Genomic DNA, 21,045 nt, shown 5'->3' with positions numbered 1-21,045 from the left:
CTGCATAATTTATTACTCTTTTTTACAAGCGTCCTCACAGGGCAATAAATACAGCGCTGCTAATCGAGATGAGCACAACGATAAAAATACACCGAACTGAATCTGTAAGGCGCGTCTTTGCAGGTGTGACACCGGAGAGGACGCATCCCCAGAGCAAAATGTTCTCGCCGTATATTTCCATTTACTCATTTTTTCTGACGCTTTTCTCCAAAGCGACTTGCAGCGTTTGGATACTTAGTTATTTTCCCCTTTATACAGCTGGGTAATTCTGCTGGAGCTTTTCAGGGTAAGTACCTTGCTCAAGGGGACTACAGCTGGAGGTGGGATTCGAACCGGCGACCTTTGAGTCCAAGGGCAGCGTAAAATATGCAATTTATGCAAAGGCCATAATAATATGCAGTCATATGTGAAAGCCCCCATACACTGACCCGGTCTTAGCTACTAGATAAATACCTCCCATTTGCATATATAACAAAAAAACCACCTGGCGCCTGGAAAAAAAGTCAAAGAAGGAATAATTGTTGCTGTGCCATTACTGTTGGGCTAAAGGAGAATAGCGAGTGATTGCATCTCCCCGCTGTCCTGCTATCAATCTTGTCCCTGGAATAATGAAAGCCATCAACTACGGGACGGCGGGGCAGTATGTCGGCACCCGTCAGCGTCCGTCAGCGTCCGACAGCCCGTTTCCCAGCATCCTCCCGTAATCACATTCCGAGTCGCTCCAATCCGCTTATGATGTTTTGCGGCGAAAGATATTTTTGGGCCATTTCGCGAGCGCGTTCGGATCCCCTCGCGCCGGCGGCTTTTTTTCGACGTCGTCCCCCTCGGTTTGCCTCTACGAGAGGCGGAACGGGAGCGCGATGTTCTTCAAGGCCAACTGCGGGCGACCTTGCGCACGCGGATGACGCGGTTAACAAGCCGGACGGACTAATGAGGATAACAGCAAGCGGACACCGGCTACGTGGGATTTTTATATTCTGCCGAGCTTTCCGAGGTTGGGAGGGCGGCTGCGTGTGTGCGTGTGTGTGCGCGTGTGTGCCGGGGGAGTGGGGGCGGAGAAGGAGTCCCAACTGGGCCGGAGAACCATGGAGAGCAGCCATCGACACACCAGACATTTAATCAGCGAGGACTGCGAGGCGTCTGTCAAAAAGCCTCCAACAAGCAGGGGAACTGTCAGCTGCCAGCAGACAGAGCTCCACCAGAGGCCTCCCCCTCGGGAGAGAGAGGCGGGAGAGGGATGGAGAGAGCCGGAGGCTGGGGGAGAAGGAGAGAGACGAGGGAAGCGGGAGGCAGAGAGAAAGGAGAAAAAAGTACACGGAAAAGAGACGGCAAGCGGACCGTGAACGACTGACTCAGGAGGGCCGATGTGGAGATGAGGAAACAGCGGAGGACGAGGAGGAGGAGGAGGGGGAGAAGGAGGGCGGGGGGGTCCGCGGGTGGTGCGACGAGACTCACCTCCTGCTGATGACGAAGGCGCTGATGAGGATGATGAGGAGGACCACGCTCCCCACCACAGACACCAGGAGAACCGTGGGGTTGGCTCCGTCGCCGATGACCGGGGAAGGAACTGAGACGGTCGCACAGACACGCAGATGGTCAAACCGGAGATACCGAATGAACGTGGCAGCTCCTCCTGTGACCGCGCCGGGCGAAGGCGATGACCACGGTAGAAGCACAACATGTACCGCGTCCCCCCCTCCCACCCACGCCGCTCACCGGAGTTGGTCATGAACTCGAAGGGGGTGCTGAAGTCCCCGTAACCAGCTGCGGTGCGGGCGCGCACGTGGAACACGTAGGAGGTCAGCGGGTTCAAACCCTTGATGTCGGCGTTGCGGGATGCGGTCTTGATGATGCGGTAGCTCCTCTCGTTCTGATCCTGAACCAAAGACAGACAGACGCTTATGGAGCGTCGGCTCCGTTTTTTCCAAACGCACCTGTGTCACACTTATAACGTCAGTGGCATAAATCGATGACTTCACTTCCTCCCTCCCGCTCCCTGTCTCCACGTTCCGCTTTTCCGCCGTCATCCCCAGCCCGGAATCTCCACACGCCTGGCCTGTAATTATAAGACCGGCAGCACCGAAGCTCACGGCGAGGGCTGAAGAACCGAGAGGATCGACTTCCCCCGAACTCGAAAGCTCGCCACCCTCGTAGTGAGAACGGCGCCGTTTTCTTTATTCCGCCCACGCGCTCCGTGTCGTGGTGGAGACGGCGATCGTTAAACCAGAGCTCCGACTCGCAGGAAGCCGGCTCATCGTTTAGTCACCGCCCAGCCTACACTGCATTTCCCAGAAGACACCTCACCTTCTCGTAGTATTTGACCTCATATTCGAGGATGACCCCGTTGGGCCTCTCCGGCTCCTGCCACGACAGGGACACCGTGTGCCTTGTAATGTCCTTGGCCTGGATGGAGGTGACAGGGGAAGGTGCTGGAGAGAGAGAGGGAGAGGGAGAGGGAGAGAGAGAGAGAGAGAGAGAGAGAGAGAGAGAGGTGTTTCTAAGGGCTTTAATAAGCTCCTCGATTCCTCAAGAGATTTCCAGCCTCTTTTGTACGCAGATAATGCAAAACTAAGTCTCTCTTTGTTTCACATTTTCCTTTTTCCTCATTTCTCCACATAAAGAAGATGCAGAGAAAGGTAAACATGAATGAAGGGAATTTCACAATGGTTAATCAATTTGTTTTTCAGCTTGGCTCTCCCACAAAGGCCCGGGGCTCCGCGAATGACCGGTGCACAAAACACTCGCCGGCGACTCAAATAAAGCCCTTTTTCTTGCCCAGAACCGCCGCGGCCAGGGCTCGTACCCGTCGGCCCCGCCCCCTCGCCCTTCATTTCACTGACCTCCTTATAGTGTCTCTACAGCCATTTGATCCGCGCCTCCTTTTCCCCACGAAAAGCCAACCGGGCTGCTGGAGGCCAAGACCGAAACAGTCTCGCCGATGTTCCGACGCGTCCTTAACACGTCCGTACATGCAAACACGCTTTTTAATTGCAAAGATTTTCCTTTCCGCGCAGCTGACAAATTAATTGCCTAATTATTCATTTACTTATTTATTCATGCCTACGTGAGAATTACACATTTCGCCCCAAAGCATATTTCCCCAACATTTGGTTGGTTGCTTTATTAATTTTAATCAGAAATTACATTAAAAACAGGTTCAGATGGAAAAACTGCTGTAATTACCATGTTGTTTGTAATACAAAAACGGGGGTTTTTTTGTATAAAGATGAATACGATGTCGGAATCGAGCGAGATTTTTCACGTGATCGGCGTTGGATGACAAATCCTGAAAAATGCGCAAGTAGCGCCTCGGTACGACGGTGCAAAACATTTCCGAGGAGCCGGGCCCGATCGGGTCCAATCCGGTCCGGCGCAGTCCGGTGCAGCGCGGTCCAGCCAAGCCCGAAGGTAATCACTTTAAATTATTTCCAGCCCCTTTTAAGACATTAAGTGTGATGATGTATGTCTTTTCTCTAAACTCTGATTATGATTGCATTACTTTCCTTTTTGACCAGGAGCTCCAGAATCCATGCGAACGAAACCAGGCTTTTAAGAACGGATAGTGTTCAGACCCCCGACTGGAGCTACAAGTTCAATTGATCACTTTGCGAGGGCAGACTTCTCCCCGGCGGGGTAAATAGATTTACCCCGCTCGTGTGATCCCACGGGCTAATATGTTGCGTCTGCGTTAAACAATTAGGCCGTGCCATTTGTGTTGCCCAGATCAATCTTACTCTAACGCGTCTGGCAACAAAACCAATTTAGGGGTCCCCGGGGTGGACGCTTGGGTGATCCTCGCACGCCGGGACCCGGGTTGTCTTTCGCCCTCACATGTTCCTCGCATTCATCATTTTTCACCATGTGGCAGATATTGCAATTTAATCGTGTTGTGCTGCTGGTTTCATTTTTAAATAATGGGAGGTTAACGATGAGCGATTTTGGATGCGTGCCCTTGCTTGTGGACGCGGCGTCGCGGGCACTCGGGCGTTTTGGGGAAGCGGCAGCGCGAGCGGAAAAAATGGCACGTAACACAGTGGATTTTCTGTGTAATTTGAGATTAGGAAAACGATAGCGTCCGCAGAAATGGATTTTCTGTAGGCTGCGCTTAATTCTGCGAGAACCCGTGAGCGGGGACGCAGAAACGGCCTCGCCTCACCTCACGGTCGGGCGTACGGACCGCGGACGCACACCTGCGCGGCTCCCCGACCGGCGCACATTGGAGGCCGACGGTGACGTGCATAAATTTGGCCTGACAATGCGGACGCCCAAGCGGACTTTGGGACGCTGCGAAACTCTACCCTGCAATCCTTTAAGTGCTTTGTTCCGGATATTCACCCCTCAGACAAAGGCGCCAGTGTGCTTTCGCCGCTGCCTGGTGTAGCCCGGGCCTGCTCATTGCGAGCGCGGTCACACCGCTGAGCGGATTACAAGCCATGTGAAAATATTCCCCTCCGACCGGGAGAGAACCGAGGACCGGACTGCAGGAGAAGCCAGTTCAGCACCACGTATTCATGTTATTATTTGTGCACAGCCTCTGCCTAAAATGTGGAAAAAAACAAGAAAATGTGGGCAGCAGCAGGGGGCGTAGCGGTTAAAGCTGCTGCTTCTGCACACAGATTGCAGGTTTGAATCCCACCTCCTGCTGCAGCGCCCTTGTTCGAGGCTCTTACCCTGAACTGGCACAGTGAAAGGTAACCCGGCTGTATAAAAGGGTAAATAACAGTAAGCAGCTTAACGCTGTAAGTCACCTCGGGGAAAATCATCAGCTAAACGAATGAACATGATATGGTTCGAGGCTTAAAAACCTAAGCGACAGGACTTATAGGACTCATGTGAGCATCGGGTGCGCCTTACTGGATTTCCCACAACTCGAAGCCACAGCTGCGGCGGGGTGGGGGCCCGGGGGTCTGGAATTCTCCTGCAATTTAAAAATGTGCTTCAAAAATACTTTTTCATGGCCCGGCGACTGTATCGGCCTTTGAAGCAGGTTGAGTTACACGAGCAGCGTGCGATAAAGCTGAGCTGAGAAATGTGTCCCTGGAGAGAGACACGGCACACAGCCTCTTTCTCTCACTCCTCTCCCCCACTTTCCCTCTTCCCTGTCGCTGGGAAGGGGCCCAAGGATAGCAGGAGCCCGCAACCCGGTTCTCTCCTCGCACGTCTGGGTGCGTCTCTCCTTCCCATGGAAAGGAAGCGCGTCGTCGCCCCAAACACACATGCGCACCCGCACTTCCTGAGCATTATTCCAGGCGATCGGAGCGAGGTTCGTGCTTTAATGCGGACAGTCGCACCTGAACCTCGCGGAAAACGATGCTGGAGCAGCGTGCCTTCGAAGGGACGCGGGTACGAGCGCACGTTCCCATGGCGTTTTGCCCTGCGGAAGCTCCATTGCCCTGTCGATGCGCACGGAAAAATACGGGGTTCGATATGAAAGACATTCCTGATGATATTCCTCTCCGAAGCTGGAAAGACATATGGCCACCAGATTGCCGTCTGCGAGTCGGAGGACGTTGATTTGCGACATCAGAGGAAATATGCAAAGCGGGAGCCGTCTCTCACCGCACACGGGAAAGGGCTCCTTCTGCTCGCCGCCGTTACCCTCGCGCCCGGTGGAGCCGCCGCTTTGGAGAAGACTGCTTGGTGAACGGGGACGCGGTCAGCCTCCTTCGTGGGCTCGGCGAAAAGAGGCACTCGGAGCGAGACCCTTAGCCGTAACGCCAAGCTGTTATTTGCAATAGAGCGCTGCGAAGCGCACGCCAAGCCCCTAACGAGGTAGTTAGGGTTATTGGCTTTGGCGAAGCGATATGGGCCAATAAAAACAGAGCGTCGAAATTTCGGACAGCATGACCGTTACCGGGTGTGGAGTTCGGGGCGAGAGGCCGGATGCGGGGTGGAAACAGAGTGTAGGATCTTGGGTGGCGGGCAGAGGAGTCTAACGGTCGACGGGCGGCGCGATTTGCAGCGCCATCAATGTTTTTTGAGGAGGAATGCGAGCTTGAGTCTGGCGGGTTGCCGGGGGCTTAGGAGGGGGGTGGGTCGCGGCCTCGCTGTTCGAACTGTAAGTGAAGAGCGCTGGTCCACAGCCCATAAACAGGACAGAACTCACATTTACAGCCTGCGCTGTTTCAAAGCTGCTGCCCCTCCCCAGTGGGGCCTGCTTACAGAGCCATGGGGACACTTCGGGGGTCTGGGGGTGGGGCGATGAGGGGCGCTGTAGCTGATTTATGAGCCAGATTGTTCATGGTGAAATTTGGAATCCCATCCCCCTCCCAGGCCCCACCACTTTTCTACCGTCCAGAAACCCAAATCCTGATCAAGGTCTGCAAAAGTACATTTTTTTTCTTTTTTTTACGGGAATAAAATATAGTAGAGGTGACTCATATGTCTTTTAGAAAAAAGGGACAGATAAAGATGATTAATGGCCCTACTGCAATATGGATTAGCAGAGTAAAATTATCCTGCCAGGGCAAAAGAAACTGTATTTGTGCAGCAAGGCAATAAATACAATCAGCGTGTGTTTTTCTCACTAACGTGGCTTTAACTGATATCCCGAGAGCCTCGCAGCCAGCGATGATCCACTTCGTGTCGCAAATGTATGTGAATTGGAGAGAACACAGAGGGCTTGTGAAAGAGCCTCAAAGCAGCCAAAGAAAATATATCTGTTTTTTTCAGGCGGGGTGTCGGAGCCAAAGTTGTCCGCGAGGTCCAGGGCATAGCCCTCCGGCCTTACGCAATTCCCCGGGCTCTGACATAATCCTCGTCTGGCTTATTTAGGGCCTCCTTTGTTTTTGGACCTCAGGGAAGGCGGGGGGGGGAGGAGAGAGAATTTCCCGCCCCTTACCTCTCCCTTCCTCTTCTCCTTCTGTGTACAAACAATGGCCTGGCCGAGCACCGCGTGGCCAGCCGGGGTGCTGCGGCTTTGCCCGGGGTGGTCAGCAACCCGTTTCCCCCCCGTCTTGGAGGACTTGTCATTGTTAAAGCAGTTTTCAGGGCTTCGTAAAAAAACCATGATTGGGCCATCCAAATGGCAATTAAAAGATAATAGCCGCTCAGTGGGAACGGCGACACTGTTTACAGCTGTCGTGGCAACACGCGCACCAAAAGGCCCCCTCCTGGCAGACAAAATGCGGGCGTCATCAGTCTTCGGGCCTCGACTCGCTGCGGCCTTGTTAGCCGGCGGAGCCTCCATCATCTCCCTCCCATTTCCCCGCTCTCTGACCAGATAAATCAAACGTGAGCGACCTTGAGAAGGAATAGCTAGATGAATGGAAATTAAAGATAAAAACACAAAACAAAACAAAGGAGCACTTAGCGTGATACCGAGCGGCGGGCTACAAAACAGGCGGGTAATAATCATTTATCTGGGAAAGGTCACCGCAGTAAAACACATTTACACAAGAAGAGGAGCGGAACAATTCCGGCACTGTGAATGCCACCAGCTTCTGCCAGCGGTCTTTCTTTCCAAGGACAGCCTTTGTGGACCAAACGGGCTGTTCCACCCATCATTCCACTCAGTAAAACATGGACAAAACATCAACAAAACCCGTCATCATCTTAACTGTGATAAGCGCGCTAATCTATGACCCCGGTAATAAGACTGGGAGCGGCTATCTCCCACACCCCTGCTTGGCCATCAATCCAAGCCGAAGCGTGAGCCGGAGAACACGTCCTCGCCAGCCCTGCCTCGTTGGGTTGACGTTAATTGCCAGTGCGCATTAATAGTCCGCCTTGGTCGTTTGTGGGACACGACGACACAAACGGACTGAGAGCCGTGGAGGTTGGCGCGTCGCTGAGATGGTCACCATCCAACGCAAAAGATGCTCCAAACACAGACCATCCTCTTTATCCGACGGTGACTTATCCGAGAACTCGCGTATCCGGTGGCCTTCCTTCATTCGGGAAAAAATATCCGAGAGATTCGCTCTTCCGAGGGTCAAGCAAAAAATCGCAAGCGGAGCCGAAACTTGTCGAATGCGGTCGACACAGAGTAGGGCGCTGTGAGCTCCAAGCGTAGTACCTCAGCACTCTTTGTGAACACGGCTGCCTTCGAGATTTTTGCCACATTTTCTCATGTTTTTTATGTAATTATTTTAGTAATCAATGAAGCTTAAACAACCAGTGGCAATGGACATTTTGTCGAAGATCAAGAGACTATGGAAGCCTGGTGATCTGGAAAACAGTGACAACGCTTACAAAGTCATTGAGTAATGTACACGGTACCCACGCAGTAAATGGTCTGGACTGATTATCTAACCTGGTCTCAGGACCCCTCACACTAACACGCACTCACCAGCCTGGTTGGTGGTGACGGTGACCGATACGGCCTGATCGGAGCTGGGGCTCTGCTTGGACACGCCATTGACGGCCCAGATCTCGAAGGTGTAGTTGGTGTGGGCCTGCAGGTCCGTGATGGAGACGCGCGTGCCCCGCAGGTTCAGCTGCTGGGGGGAGAAGTGCACGCCATTTCCACAGGGCTGGCAGCGCTGGGGGTCCGCCCCGCATCGCTTGCACACCACGTTGTAGCTCAGGTCCTGCCGGCCGCCCGTGGACACCGGCGGGCTCCATTCCAGGTTTACCGACGTTTCGTTCACGTTGGAGATGAGATGCTGAGGAGCAGAGGGAGGGCCTGGAGAGGGAGGGAAGGAAGGATTAGCAGGAAGGCTGTATACAAACTATCGATAGACTCTCTTTTGAAGTTTTTGCTGTCTCCTTAAAATTAAATGAATTCCTTGCTACGTTTTCAGTTTGTCGAATTTTATTTAAAACAAGGCATCAGGTAGCATAGTGGTAAGTGATGCCACCTTGAACTCAATGGACCTGGCTTTGTACTTTTGATCAAGGTACAGACAGATACAGAATGCTGCTGCCCGAGCTGTGTTTGACTTGCCAAAGCGTTCGCATGTATCTCCTCTACTCGTCTTTCTGCACGGGCTTCCTATAGCTGCCCGCATCAAATTTGAGACCCTGGTTATGGCCTACAAATGTATCGGTAGAACTGCTCCCAGAGCTCTACAGAGCTCGATCAACCGCTACACCCCATCCAGACTGCTACACTCTTCCACTTCTGCCCATTTGGTGGTCCCACCCACGAAAGGTAAAGCACGAAGGTTCTCGGTTCTGACTCCGTTGTGGAACGACCTCCCTCCTCACTCAGATCTGCTGAAACTCTGTCCACATTTAAAAAGGGTCTGAAAACTCTCCTTTTCCAGACTCACTTCGCCCATCACCTCTTAAGATCATGTAAGCTATAAATGTTCATGATCACGCTCAGATCAATCCTTTCCACAGCTACTCCTGTAATGTAACGTAAATGTTTATATGTATCGCAACAAAAAAATTACTGACATCGCCACGCAAAATGAGGATGGAAACTCGAGGGAAGACCGGAGAGACCGAACACGGCATCAGCCGAGAGCATGTGTGCCGCGGGGGTCGGCACTGTCGCGACGGTCAGCCTCCGCTCGTCGATTCACGAGGCCAAGACAAAGGGAAGGAAGGAGGCCACGGAGATGGTTCCCTCATGAAAACGTAGCCTTCGGTGGGTGGGGGAGCAGAGGGTCGAAAGCGAGACAGACAGAACTGCCGAGGCTGAGCGACAGCGACGGGTTCAGACCGCGCCCCGGCCGACACGGGGCCCGGGTGAGCGTGAGAGCAGAGGACGAGAGAGCGAGTACTTAATTAGAGATCCCTTCAGGATGACCAGCACCTTCATTTCCTCTCCTCCTGAAAGGCCCATTATGGGGCCTCATTAAGCGGCGTGATAAAGGCGCCCTCATTGAGCGCTAATCCGCACCGCTCCTCTCCACACTGCAGCACCGTTATGGATAGACTTTCTAATTTAAGGCACTGGAAGGATCGTCACCGTAATGTCCTTTTTCTAAACCTTTTTTGGCTTTCAAACTCGTGCCTAAAAGCCCTACTTAATGGCTTTTAATATTTAATATTGAACAAAGCTTTTTTTATTGTCATTATTAATGAACCGAGGAGTCGACGCGACCTCAGGCTTCTTTGGGTCAGTGATATATACATATATATATATAGAGCGCAATCCCGCATCAATGGGACTCCCTTCGGCCGTGGTTTCGGGGGGTAGGAACCGTATTTACTACTGTCGCGGTACAATTTCACCGCGGTGCGTTGGCAAATTCTGAGAGTTGCCACGCCGGACACTTCCGTCTGGAACGATCCTCTTAGTTTCTCACCGCGTCTGATTGACAGCAGTTAATTAAGTCTTGCAGGCAACAGCGTTTCCAAAGGCGGTGTGTGAAATGCGGTGAACGGCTCGACGAGGTCCATCTGGCTCCTGCTGACCAGTCGCCGGCCGCCATGTCACCATCTTGAGGCGCAGCCTGCGAGCGTAGAGTGCCGGCGTCCATTTCGAGCTTCTATTACTCTTGGAACCCGGCAGCAAATCCTCTCTGGTCCCACCATCCCCCCCTCCCCCACACCTGGCGGCTGCCAAACCACAGCGTATTCATCCCTGTAAGGAAATCTGGAATCTGAAAAGTGCATTAAGGGAACGAAGACAGAAAGGGAAGAGCGTTCCAAGAGGTACGGAGTCCACCGCAACGCTCGGGTTTCCACTCGAAGGCCAGGTCCCGGCGAGCGGACACGACCAGCCGAGCGCAGGATAAATCCCGCGGCAGCTGCGGCGAAAGGAACGCGTGAGCGGAGGGACGCTGCGATTGGAGAATGGTTCCGCATCGAGCGCTGACCTCTGCCCAGGGCCACGGGAGGGAAAACACCTTTAAGTTACACTTAATTTCGCCATCACTCCTCTCAGCGAATGAGAGAAAGGGCCAAGAAAGGACGCACAGCTGCCCGGGCGATGGCCATCATCGACCCCATGTCATCCCGGCTTGTTGCGCCGCGTTGTGGGGACCTGCTGGTCCTCCTCGAGACGTCACAGGGACAATACAGCAGCGCTCACGGGTCAAAGACCCAAGATAAGAGTGAAAAGGTATCTGCAGCAGATCGCAGGGCAGCGTCTTTGGGGGGGCATGGGTTCGAGTGTGACCCATAATATTATTATATGGGGGAAAAACATAACCCTTCAACTGAGAGCTTGACCCCGGATTCTTGTTTCGATGTGATCTCTCTTTAGCGCAGAGGTCGTACACAGCGGTGCGGCTCCTCCCTCTTCGGCCCCCGACTCACGTCTCGGTGAACTCGGTGAACCGGGAGTCGCACACGTATGCAGTTAGGGCAGAGTGAGGAGATTAAGAGACGCAGACGTTGTTTTATCTGAATGCAGCTGAGACATTAAGAGGTCATAAATTAGTATGATTTCATTTGTTTGATGCTTCTCTCCAAAGTGGCTGAAAATGTTGGGTTCATACACTAAGCTACTTAGCATGGGACACGACAGGATAGGATGGGAAGGATAGGATAGGATAGGATAGGATAGGACAGGACAGGACAGGACAGAACAGGATAGGACAGGACAGGACAGAATAGGATAGGATAGGATAGGATAGGATAGGATAGGACAGGACAGGACAGGACTGGATAGGATAGGAAAGGACAGGACAGAATAGGATAGGATAGAATAGGACAGGACAGGACAGGAAGGATAGGATAGGATAGGATAGGACAGGGCTGAACAGGACAGGACAGGACAGGACAGGATAGGATAGGATAGGACAGGACAGGATAGGATAGGATAGGACAGGACAGGACAGAATAGGATAGGATAGGATAGGATAGGACAGGACAGGACAGGACAGGACTGGATAGGATAGGACAGGACAGGACAGAATAGGATAGGATAGGATAGGATAGGACAGGATAGGATAGGACAGGGCTGAACAGGACAGGACAGGACAGGATAGGATAGGATAGGATAGGATAGGACAGGACAGGACAGGACTGGATAGGATAGGATAGGATAGGATAGGACAGGACAGAATAGGATAGGATAGGATAGGATAGGACAGGACAGAATAGGATAGGATAGGATAGGATAGGACAGGACTGGATAGGAAGGATAGGATAGGATAGGATAGGACAGGGCTGAACAGGACAGGACAGGATAGGATAGGATAGGACAGGACAGGACAGGACTGGATAGGATAGGATAGGACAGGACAGGATAGGATAGGATAGGACAGGACAGGACAGAATAGGATAGGATAGGATAGGATAGGACAGGACAGGACAGGACAGGACAGGACAGGACAGGATAGGATAGGACAGGACAGGACAGGACAGAATAGGATAAGATAGGATAGGATAGGATAGGACAGGGCTGAACAGGACAGGACAGGACAGGACAGAATAGGATAGGATAGGATAGGACAGGACAGGATAGGATAGGATAGGATAGGACAGGACAGGACAGAATAGGACAGGATAGGACAGGGCTGAACAGGACAGGACAAGATAGGACAGGACAGGACAGAATAGGATAGGATAGGACAGGATAGGACAGGGCTGAACAGGACAGGACAGGACAGGATAGGATTGGATAGGATAGGATAGGACAGGACAGGACAGGACAGGATAGGATAGGATAGGACAGGACAGGACAGAATAGGATAGGATAGGATAGGACAGGACAGGACAGAATAGGATAGGATGGGAAAGGATAGGACAGGATAGGACAGGGCTGAACAGGACAGGACAGGATAGGATAGGACAGGACAGGACAGGACAGAATAGGATAGGATAGGATAGGACAGGACAGGAAAGGATAGGACAGGACAGAATAGGATAGGATAGGATAGGATAGGACAGGACAGAATAGGATAGGATTGGATAGGATAGGACAGGACAGGACAGGACAGGACAGAATAGGATAGGACAGGACAGGACAGAATAGGATAGGATGGGATAGGATGGGAAAGGATGGGAAAGGATAGGACAGGATAGGACAGGACAGGACAGAATAGGATAGGATAGGATAGGATAGGACAGGACAGGACAGGACAGGACAGAATAGGATAGGATAGGATAGGATAGGACAGGACAGGACAGAATAGGATAGGATAGGATAGGATAGGATAGGACAGGACAGGACAGGACAGAACAGGATTAGATAGGATAGGATAGGATAGGACAGGACAGGACAGAACAGGATAGGACAGGACAGGACAGAATAGGATAGGATAGGATAGGACAGGACAGGACTGGATAGGATAGGACAGGACAGAACAGGATAGGATAGGATTGGATAGGATAGGATAGGACAGGACAGGACAGGACAGGATAGGATAGGATAGGACAGGACAGGACAGAATAGGATAGGATAGGATAGGACAGGACAGGACAGGACAGGACAGAATAGGATAGGATAGGATAGGACAGGACAGGACAGGACAGAATAGGATAGGATAGGATTGGATAGGATAGGATAGGACAGGACAGGACAGGACAGGATAGGACAGGACAGAATAGGATAGGATAGGATGGGAAAGGAAAGGACAGGACAGGACAGGATAGGACAGGACAGGACAGGACAGGATAGGATAGGACAGGACAGGACAGGACAGGATAGGATAGGATAGGATAGGATAGGATAGGATGGGAAAGGATAGGACAGGACAGGATAGGACAGGACAGGATAGGATAGGACAGGACAGGACAGGACTGGATAGGATAGGACAGGACAGGACAGGACAGGATAGGATAGGATAGGATAGGACAGGACAGGACAGAATAGGATAGGATAGGATAGGATAGGATAGGACAGGACAGGACAGGATAGGATAGGACAGGACAGGACAGGAGAGAATAGGATAGGATGGGAAAGGATAGGACAGGACAGGACAGGATAGGACAGGACAGGACAGGACAGGATAGGACAGGACAGGACAGGACAGGACAGGATAGGATAGGACAGGATAGGATAGGACAGAATAGGATAGGATGGGAAAGGATAAGACAGGACAGGACAGGACAGGACAGCACAGAATAGGATAGGATAGGATAGGACACCACAGAATAGGAAAGAACACGTACTATATTATTCCCTGCAGGGAAATTCACAGTTCACTTCAGGGTTAGTACCTTGACTACAGGTACTGCAGCAGAAGAAGGGATCAGACCCTGAGACCTTTGAGTGCATGGAGTAACAGGTAGTGTGTGTGTGTGTGTGTGTGTGTGCGTGCGTGTTCTGGCAGAACACATATTGATTATGAGTTGACACTGGGGGAGAAACCATCGAAGTCTTATGAGACAGAGAGAGAGAGAGTGTGTGTGTGTGTGTGTGTGATCTGTACAGCACAGCGGTGCACTTACGGGTGCAGGGCATGGAGGCCGGATCCGTCTCGGCGCGGAAGTAGCCCTTGTCACAGTTGCAGGAGGTGGCGCCCTCTCTGGTGGAGTAGCTGTGCAGGGGGCACTTGGAGCAGCTGCCGTCCGTGGACAGGGCGCGGTAGTAGCCGATCTTACAGGCTGCAGGATGGCGAGAGGAGCCGCGTGAACCACGGCGCGTACAGATCACGCTTCTACACACTTACACCGGTTTTCTTGCGGGTTTCGGGGACACGGAGTAATTTACACTGATTTTACAGTGATTTTACATATCACCGTGGACTTCAAAGCGAGACATGTTCGCGGTGGCATCGAACTCGCGCACGACAGCACTCCTTTGTGCCCTGCGTGCATTTTTGTGCCTTCCTCTGACACAGGCTGTAAAACGCGGTAAAGACGGGCGCGGGCGGGGAGGAACGAGGGAAGCAGAGACGGGGAAGAGTAATGGATCGGGGTATTTTTACAGCCTGCGCTGACATGGCCGACATGGCACCGAACTTGGGAGGAAGGAGGCATGTGAGGAATTGTGGGTCGTCTGTGATTTTTCAAAGTACCACACACACGCTCACACGCTCGGGGACGTTTCGCTCTTCGCGCTTCCTCTCCTTTAATTTAACATCCCTTCCCGCACTGCTGTCATTACTCCTTCCACGGGTTTTTATTGCCTGCGGACGCAGGAACGCGGAGCCTGGAAAGCGTGTGTGTGTGCGCGTGTGTGTGTGTGTGTGTGTGTGCCAGCCATATCTGAGGAATGCTGCACGCTCCTTATCTGAACACTCGAGTCACGCCTGTGTCTCTGTTGGCCGGGCAGCCGTATCTCTGCCTTCCATCTCGCCGTCATTTCGTCACTTTTATTGGGCTCCTATCACTCGCTATCAGCCGAGGCATTTCGGACGCAACGATCAAAGTTCGGCGATCTTTTATTTACCCCTGTAAAGCTAATGTACCCTATTAAAATGACTTCCCACCAGGGTGCGGTAAGTTTCACTGTAATTTGGTCCCCATCTGGGTAACCGCACCAGAGCTTTTCACCCACTTTCAGTACAGCGGGTTTAATTCTGACTTTTTTTTTTTTTAATTTATTCCCCATCTTTCGCCCAAAAAAGAAAAAAAAAATGAAATTAATAAAGTTGGGTCTGGACCAAAGATTAGTGCTCCGCTTGGGGGAGGGTGTTCAAAGGACTCGATGGGCCAAATCCCGTCTGTCATCAGAACAGGGACCTGCCAACAGTGCATTTCTTTCCCTTGCCGGCAAGTCGAGAAACGGTGGTTCTACGGCCCACCTGAGGGGGGGTGGGGGCGCTTCCAGGTTCGGCTCCCATAAGGGCATCGTGGGAACTGCGCATCCAAACGACGAGGTTCCCTTCCTCCGCTCTCTGCCCTGACCGAGTCACGTGCCCGTGTACCAGTTGAAGGTAACCGCAGTCTGCAGCCCCCCTTGAAGACCAGGTGTGGCCGCTAAAACCGAGAGCGGGGTCCGTACCGCGGTACACCGGGTCTCCGGGGGTTAACAAATATGTCCGGTCACGGTGCTTACGGGCCGTAACCGAGAAGAAAGTAGGACAGTCCAAAGGCCACATCTCCACGGAAACGCCTAGTCGACCTGCAATAAACTGCGTTTGACTTTCGTTCACAAGCCGGGCTCGGGCGCGATTAGGTTCGAGGGCAGCGGATCGCCGCCCGCTGAGTTCCCGTCGACTAAAACCCCCCCCAATTGATGGGGTCGAGCTCGTCGATGGACCAGAGGCTCCTTTGACTGGAGAGAAGGGCGGTTAATGAAACCTAGAGCACCAAACGGTGGATGAACTAGAGATTCAAAGGGGCATTTCGACCTTCGGTGTCGCGCGCGCACACACAAACACACACACACACACACACACACGCACGTTGGCCGTTGTGGCCATGTTTGACCTCAAAACGCCCGCCTTTATCGAGGCGTGCTGGCCAGGGAGGAGGGGGGTGAAGGCATGTTTTAACAGGGGCTGTGGAGAGAGTTAATTGAGGGTTGTGATTCTGGACCTTCCGGTCAGCGGAGAGCCCCGCCCCCCCCGACCCCCCACCCCCTCGACTCCCGGGCGTTACTGGATTGTTCACCCGCGACCCAGGCCTCAGCACCCGACCCGGCTCAAAGCACCCAGCTGTCCCGGCGACCGGCACTTTTGACCAGAACATGACAGGCCAGGATCCCCCGCAGTCATGAAAGCAGCACCCCCGCCCCCCACCACCACCACCCCCCCATCACCAAAACCTGAGATAACAAAGCCCTGGCAGGCTACTGGTTAGCATGGGTAACAAAAGCCTGATTACCGCAGGACTTGTGCAGAGGAGGTTGTATTGGACTCCACTGATTAAGTTTTACTCTAATAATTGAGCCGTCCGGCATGGGTGTAATTACCCCCCCACCCCCAGTCACAACCCCATTATTAAGTGCACTTAATCCAACCCCTTTGAGCTCTAAAGGAAACTAAACAGCGACTGAGCACCAGGATTATGAGGCTATTTGAATACTTGTTTCTTTGTTTATTCGTGTCCCCCGAAGAACCGCGAACGCAGGCGACTACGTTTGGCGACGACGCCCCCCCCCAACCCCCGAGAGCGAACGCGTGGGAATGTTACTTTTACCTTGTTTCATAAATGCGGGGTATCGCCCGCCACGCAAATTTGTACTCATGGAGCGGTATGTGGTTTTATGCTAGAGCTGCCAGCTTGGACCCGGGTTCAAATCCTCGATGAGGGTACTGATGTGGCAAAAATGACCCAGCTTTGCAAATAAGTAAATCAGTGGAAGTGGCTCAGGGTACAAACCTCACACTGTAAGTCGCTTTGGAGAGAAGTGAATTAACAAGGGAGCTAATATAACTGGTAAGGTAGCAGTTAGAGCTGCAGAGTTTGGCCCTTAAGGTTGCAGGTTCGAATCCTGGGATTCGAACCTGCAACCTTAAGAGCCAAACTCAGCAGCTCCAACCACTAACCTGCATCCTGCCTCATCTTGCCCTTCAGTAAGTTACCCTAAACTGCTCCACTAAAATTACCCAGCTGTATAAATGGGTAAACAATTGTAAGCTGCTGTGGAGAAAAGCGAATGAGTAAATTTAAGGAAAGCAATGGTTGTAACACTCCAGTTTTGTGCTGTCTCTCTGCGTGTGTGTGTGTGTGTGTGTGTGTGTGTGTGCCACACTGAGGAGTTTCTCGTCGGAGCAGAGAATCATCGGCAGGGGGAATACCACAGAACAAGGTGTAGAGACGGATGGCTCACAAAAAGCCCCATGGGGGGATGGTCCACCGGCGGAATGTCCTCAGACGTACAGCGTCCCTTGGCCTCGACTGTCCACCCCTCGCACCAAAAGGTCCCCCGCTTTTACGGCGCCACCCCCATCTGTCTGGCTCTGCGCTCTCCACCAGACTGCCGTGCGTTCGCTGCCAAATTTTGCAGCCCAGAGATCAAAGGCGGCGAAGAGAGCGATACCCCAGTGTTCTCCACCACAGCGCCTGCAGCAGCATCGCTCGTACCCGGGACCGTCCTTTCCTCCCTGCCCTCATTCAGCCATTCTCTCTCGCTGCCGCTTTTGTCTCAGCCGCTCCTTTAGTCCCTCTCGCTGCTTCTTTTCTCCCGTCCTGTGTGTGTGGGGATGGGGGCCATTCAGGGACTTGATGGGGTTAACGAAGTGCTTGGCTGCAGTAATTCCACCCCACCCCACCCCCCCCACACACACAGAGAGTGAAAAGGGTTCCTCTTTGCACGACCGCCCAAAAAGTGGCGGGTGGGGGGCTCTCCTGCCTCACATCATAAACAAGCAGGAACAAGCAGCATAAAAGACAAAAGGAGGCGTCAAACCCAACATCTCGCGCCCTGAGCCGCACCGGGACCCCCCCATTTTATCGCGTAAAAATAAAAAACTCAACAACTGCAAACAATTTGGTTTTATTTCACCGTATTAAAGTCCGAGGGGCTCATTTGCGGTGAAATTCAGCTCTTGGCAAGAAGGAACCCCCCACCCCCCTACAACAGCAGATCACATTTCTCCCGCTCGGTGATGAGATTCCCGATTGGGCTGAGAGAATTCTAAATGTTTACCTCCTTTAATCGCACACTGATCAAGTAACTTGGGAACGTGACAATTATTATTATTACTTATTATTATTACTTCATTCATCCAACTCTTTTCTCCACTGACTTACATGAGGTTTGTACTCTAAGCTGCTTACACTGATTTACCCAGTTATACAGCTGGATCATTTCCACTGTGTCAGTTGAGGGCAAGGGCCTTGATCAAGGGTGGGATTCAAACCCACACCTTTCAGGTTCAAGTGAGGGGAATCTAAGCACTGCACCACCTGCTACCCTGCGATGGTAGAGGGCGAACCACCGGCTCCCGGGGGCCGTAGCCACGGGCGGCCCGAGGCTGCGACCCCCGAGAGTCGCTTGTTTGGCTTTCAGCCTCTGGACACGTGTCGAAGCCCAGAGCAACAGAGCGACACCTGCCGCACCTCGAAACGTGTAGCTGAAAGGCGCCCTGCTGTGTTTAAGATGGAGAACCCCCCCCCCCACCACCACCAATCCGAGGCTTTGTGTCAAAGACCTGGCAGGCGGACGGTGCGGCCGAGGGCCGGGAAGTAAACAAGCGCAGAACCGTGGGGGCCATTGTCTCCTGACATTTCCTGCAAAGCTCCAGAGGACGCCCCGCTGGACGGGTCGAGTCGACACAGGGGAAATATCTGCATCTTCCTGCCTTTGTTTACCGAGAAAACAGTCGCATTTCAGTCAAAACCGGGGGGGAGGTTGCGGGTGGGGGGGGGGGGGGGGCAATTATGCAAATACGTCCGAGGAGGCTGGCGCATCCACATACACGTGTGTACGGCGTGAATTTAGCAGGAGAAATGTCCAGGACAGAAGTGGAGAAAAGGTCAACTGTATCTCCACAAAGAGCTGCCTATAAGTGAGGCATTTATTATTACTACACACACACACACCTTCTGAACTGCTTGTCCCATACAGGGTTATAGGGAACCATAGCCTAACCCAGCAACAAACCCAAGACGGGACGCCAGGCCATCGCAAGGCACCCCAAGTGGGATTTGAACCCCAGACCTACCGGCAAGTAGGACCCGGTCCAACCCACTGCGCCACCACATTCCCCACTTACTATTATTACTTGTATGGAAAATGACATCAGTAATAAAATAAATAGTTTATCCAAACTGCATATCAAGGATCTGTGATTCATCTGATGTCTTTCCCCCAGGTGATTTACCATGTTTGTACACTAAGCTTCCCCTTTACACAACACGGGCATTTTGAGTGTGTCATATTTGGGTAAATATCAGTGGTGCTACTGCTGGAGGTGGGATTCAAACTCAGGTCCTTCTGCTGTAATGTGCTGATCTAAGCACTACGTCACCTGCTGCTCTGTGAGCCTTTTGTCCAGCTCCTTAACTACAGTTCTAGCTCTTTCTAGGGGTCGGGGGTGTTGGTGCCACTTCCCTTCCACGAGCCCTCTGTAGAAGACAAGGCTAGTTGGTGTGAGGACACACCAAACACTGGTAGGAGGTGAGGACGATTTGGCTGCTCTAACAACCCAATGGTGTCCCCCAAGGGATTCGCACCTCAAGCACCCCCCCTCCCACACACACACACACACACACACACACACACAGCCACACACACAGAGTCCTGCAGCCGTGCCTAAGCGACGCTCCCACCCGCACTGCCGTTGAGCATCTGCAAAACACCCCACTGCAACCTCTTCCCCAAAACACACTCCCACAAAGTCCCCCAACACACTTCTGCCCACCCCACCCCTCCCACGCTTCGGTACAAGTCCTCACACACCACGGCTCCACGGAGACACACAGCACACACAGGGATTGTTTTCAGGCTCTTGGGTTCGGTGATGTGCTGGAGGTGTGCAGACAGTGTGTATCCTGACACCTTGTGCTGCGCTCTGTGTGTGTGTACATGCCACTCTTGACGTCAGCCCCCAGTAAAAGGGTGTAAATCGGATTGCTCCATCCCGCGCTCACTTTCCCTGGGTCACACCCGCCCTCGTGTGCAGGGAAGGTGAGATGGGCCCATTTGGCCTGAGAAACGGAGAGCCCCCCACGGACGGCGGCGTCTGGGTTCGGTTTCCTTTCTCGTGTGTTTTTGGCGCTTCCTCTCACCTCCCGTTTACACCAGGCTGCGCCGTCCACTGTCGGCCTATTACTAAACCCTAGTTGCGCTCATAGTCCGCAGCAGGGGGCGTAGCGGTTAGAGTTCGATTCCCACCTCCAACTGTCGTGCCTTTAATCAAGGTGCTTACCCTAAACTGTATAAATGGTAAATCAGTGTAAGCTGCTTAACGCGGTAAGTCACTTTGGAGAAAGTGCCAGAGGAATAAATAAAATGTCAACGATTCTGGGCGAAGAAAAGCACGTGTCACCGCTAATCACACACACAGTCTGACGCGCTTGTCCCATACGGGGGTTGCGGGGAACCGGAGCCTAACCCGGCAACACAGGGCGTAAGGCCGGAGGGGGAGGGGACACACCCAGGACGGGACGCCAGTCCGTCGCAAGGCACCCCAAGCGGGACTCGAACCCCAGACCCACAGGAGAGCAGGACCCGGTCCAACCCACTGCACCACCATGCCCCCCATGTCACTGCTAATTCATGCCAAAAATTATAATGCTGACTATTGTGATGATAGCGCCATTGCCTTGCACTCCCAGGACCCGGGTTCGAATCCCCTCTCCTGCTGTAGTACCAGCAGGAGTGTCAGAGACCCTGACTTGTACAGTAAAAAATTACCCTGT

At 52.7% G+C, this 21,045-nt stretch overlaps 1 protein-coding gene across 2 annotated transcripts in view; it reads right to left on the bottom strand.

Annotated features, from left to right (window-relative positions):
• Positions 1-21,045, bottom strand: part of epha4a (eph receptor A4a) — a 46,746-nt gene that overhangs the window by 12,602 nt on the left and 13,099 nt on the right. For both annotated transcript variants that reach the window (XM_018748639.2, XM_018748638.2), the window contains exons 4-8: positions 14,239-14,394; positions 8,291-8,626; positions 2,305-2,429; positions 1,717-1,876; positions 1,456-1,567 (exon numbers count right to left, since the gene is read on the bottom strand). In XM_018748639.2, coding sequence (XP_018604155.1) covers positions 1,456-1,567; positions 1,717-1,876; positions 2,305-2,429; positions 8,291-8,626; positions 14,239-14,394 — 889 coding nt within the window. The remainder of the gene's footprint in view (positions 1-1,455; positions 1,568-1,716; positions 1,877-2,304; positions 2,430-8,290; positions 8,627-14,238; positions 14,395-21,045) is intronic.

This window comes from Scleropages formosus, chromosome 10 (genome assembly GCF_900964775.1).
Source record: "Scleropages formosus chromosome 10, fSclFor1.1, whole genome shotgun sequence".
NCBI classification, from domain to species: Eukaryota; Metazoa; Chordata; class Actinopteri; order Osteoglossiformes; family Osteoglossidae; genus Scleropages; species Scleropages formosus.
Note: the sequence above shows the minus strand (reverse complement) of the source record. Positions and strands in the feature narration are given on the sequence as shown.